The 1,116-nt window shown below is 45.8% G+C and overlaps 1 protein-coding gene across 1 annotated transcript; it reads right to left on the bottom strand.

Moving 5' to 3' along the window:
• Nucleotides 1–380: 380 nt before the first annotated feature.
• On the bottom strand, nt 381–1,103 carry LOC118732850 (PAX-interacting protein 1-like). Its single transcript, XM_036461956.1, has one exon. It carries the CDS (start codon nt 1,004–1,006, stop codon nt 386–388), a length of 621 nt encoding a protein of 206 aa, XP_036317849.1. The 5' UTR covers nt 1,007–1,103; the 3' UTR covers nt 381–385.
• Nucleotides 1,104–1,116: the final 13 nt, after the last annotated feature.

Genomic DNA, 1,116 nt, shown 5'->3' with positions numbered 1-1,116 from the left:
TCGGCGAGTATCGCGCGGGCTGTGATTTAACACTTGAATGTGGTTAGAACTCGCAAGGGTTCAATGTACAACCAGATCCAGAGAACATCAGAGGTTTTAGGCAGGCGTCGGCCCTACCAAGGTGGTACACACTGCCAATTGAGTCAAACCAAGCTAACTGTGTCAATGAATTCTGGAAAGTGAAGACAATTGTGGGAATCTGTAGATAATTATAGAACAAATATACACTTTGGACGGTTTTTCGAAATTGCACTTCGTTTTTGTTTTTTTTGGTGTGATAAGAAAAAATTGGTCTTTCCTATTTTGACAGTCGCTATCGATTTTTTTCTATACTGACCACTATATATAAAAGCAAAATGACTCCAGTTACTATAGCTTTGTTTACTCACAAAAAGTCTTCTATATCAACGCATCGTATAAAGTGGCAGGGTTCGTAATTGTTCTGCTCATCGCCATAGCAATAGGAATATGACCACGGAGCATTGCCGCGGCAAGGCGCATGTCCCAACAACTGCTGAACGTTCACCCCAGGTGCGCCAGTTGGCGCTTGCTGGCAGCAGCTGGCAGGACGTGGTTGAGCCGGCGGCAAACGGTCGTTGTAATCGTACATGGGATATGTGGGATGAGCCATCGGCTGTTGATTGAGCCATTTCGCGTGCGTATTCCTCACTTGTTCTTCGGCATAGTGTTGATGTTGTTCTTGATATTGTTGCAGCTGTTGGAATGGAGGACTTAACTGATATTCGTTTTGAATGAGCTTTTGTGGCTCAGGTAGTCCTTGTTGTTGCAAATGCTCGATATGCTCGTTGTGTTGAAATTGTTGTAACCGCATCTGTTGGGTATGTTCATTTTGTGGCGGAGCTTGTTCCATTGGGTAAGTGATTCCCGGCACTGCCTCGAGAGCGGGGTAGTGTCGCGGAGGATAAACCGTTACGCCGTATGATTGATCCTCACATTCGTACTGATGTTGGGGCTGAAACGATGCATAGGACTGTTGCTGGGCCATATAATTACTAGACGATTTCACTATTTGATGTTGTTGCTGGATACCGGGTCGAATGGGGACTGACGCATTCAACGGCTCGTAATCCTGCAGCGAGCCAACGAAAGCGCACT

This window comes from Rhagoletis pomonella, unplaced genomic scaffold (genome assembly GCF_013731165.1).
Source record: "Rhagoletis pomonella isolate Grant_MI unplaced genomic scaffold, Rhpom_1.0 Rhpom_scaffold_30501, whole genome shotgun sequence".
NCBI classification, from domain to species: Eukaryota; Metazoa; Arthropoda; class Insecta; order Diptera; family Tephritidae; genus Rhagoletis; species Rhagoletis pomonella.
The sequence above is the reverse complement of the archived record's forward strand: the minus strand, read 5'-3'. Positions and strand labels throughout refer to the sequence as shown.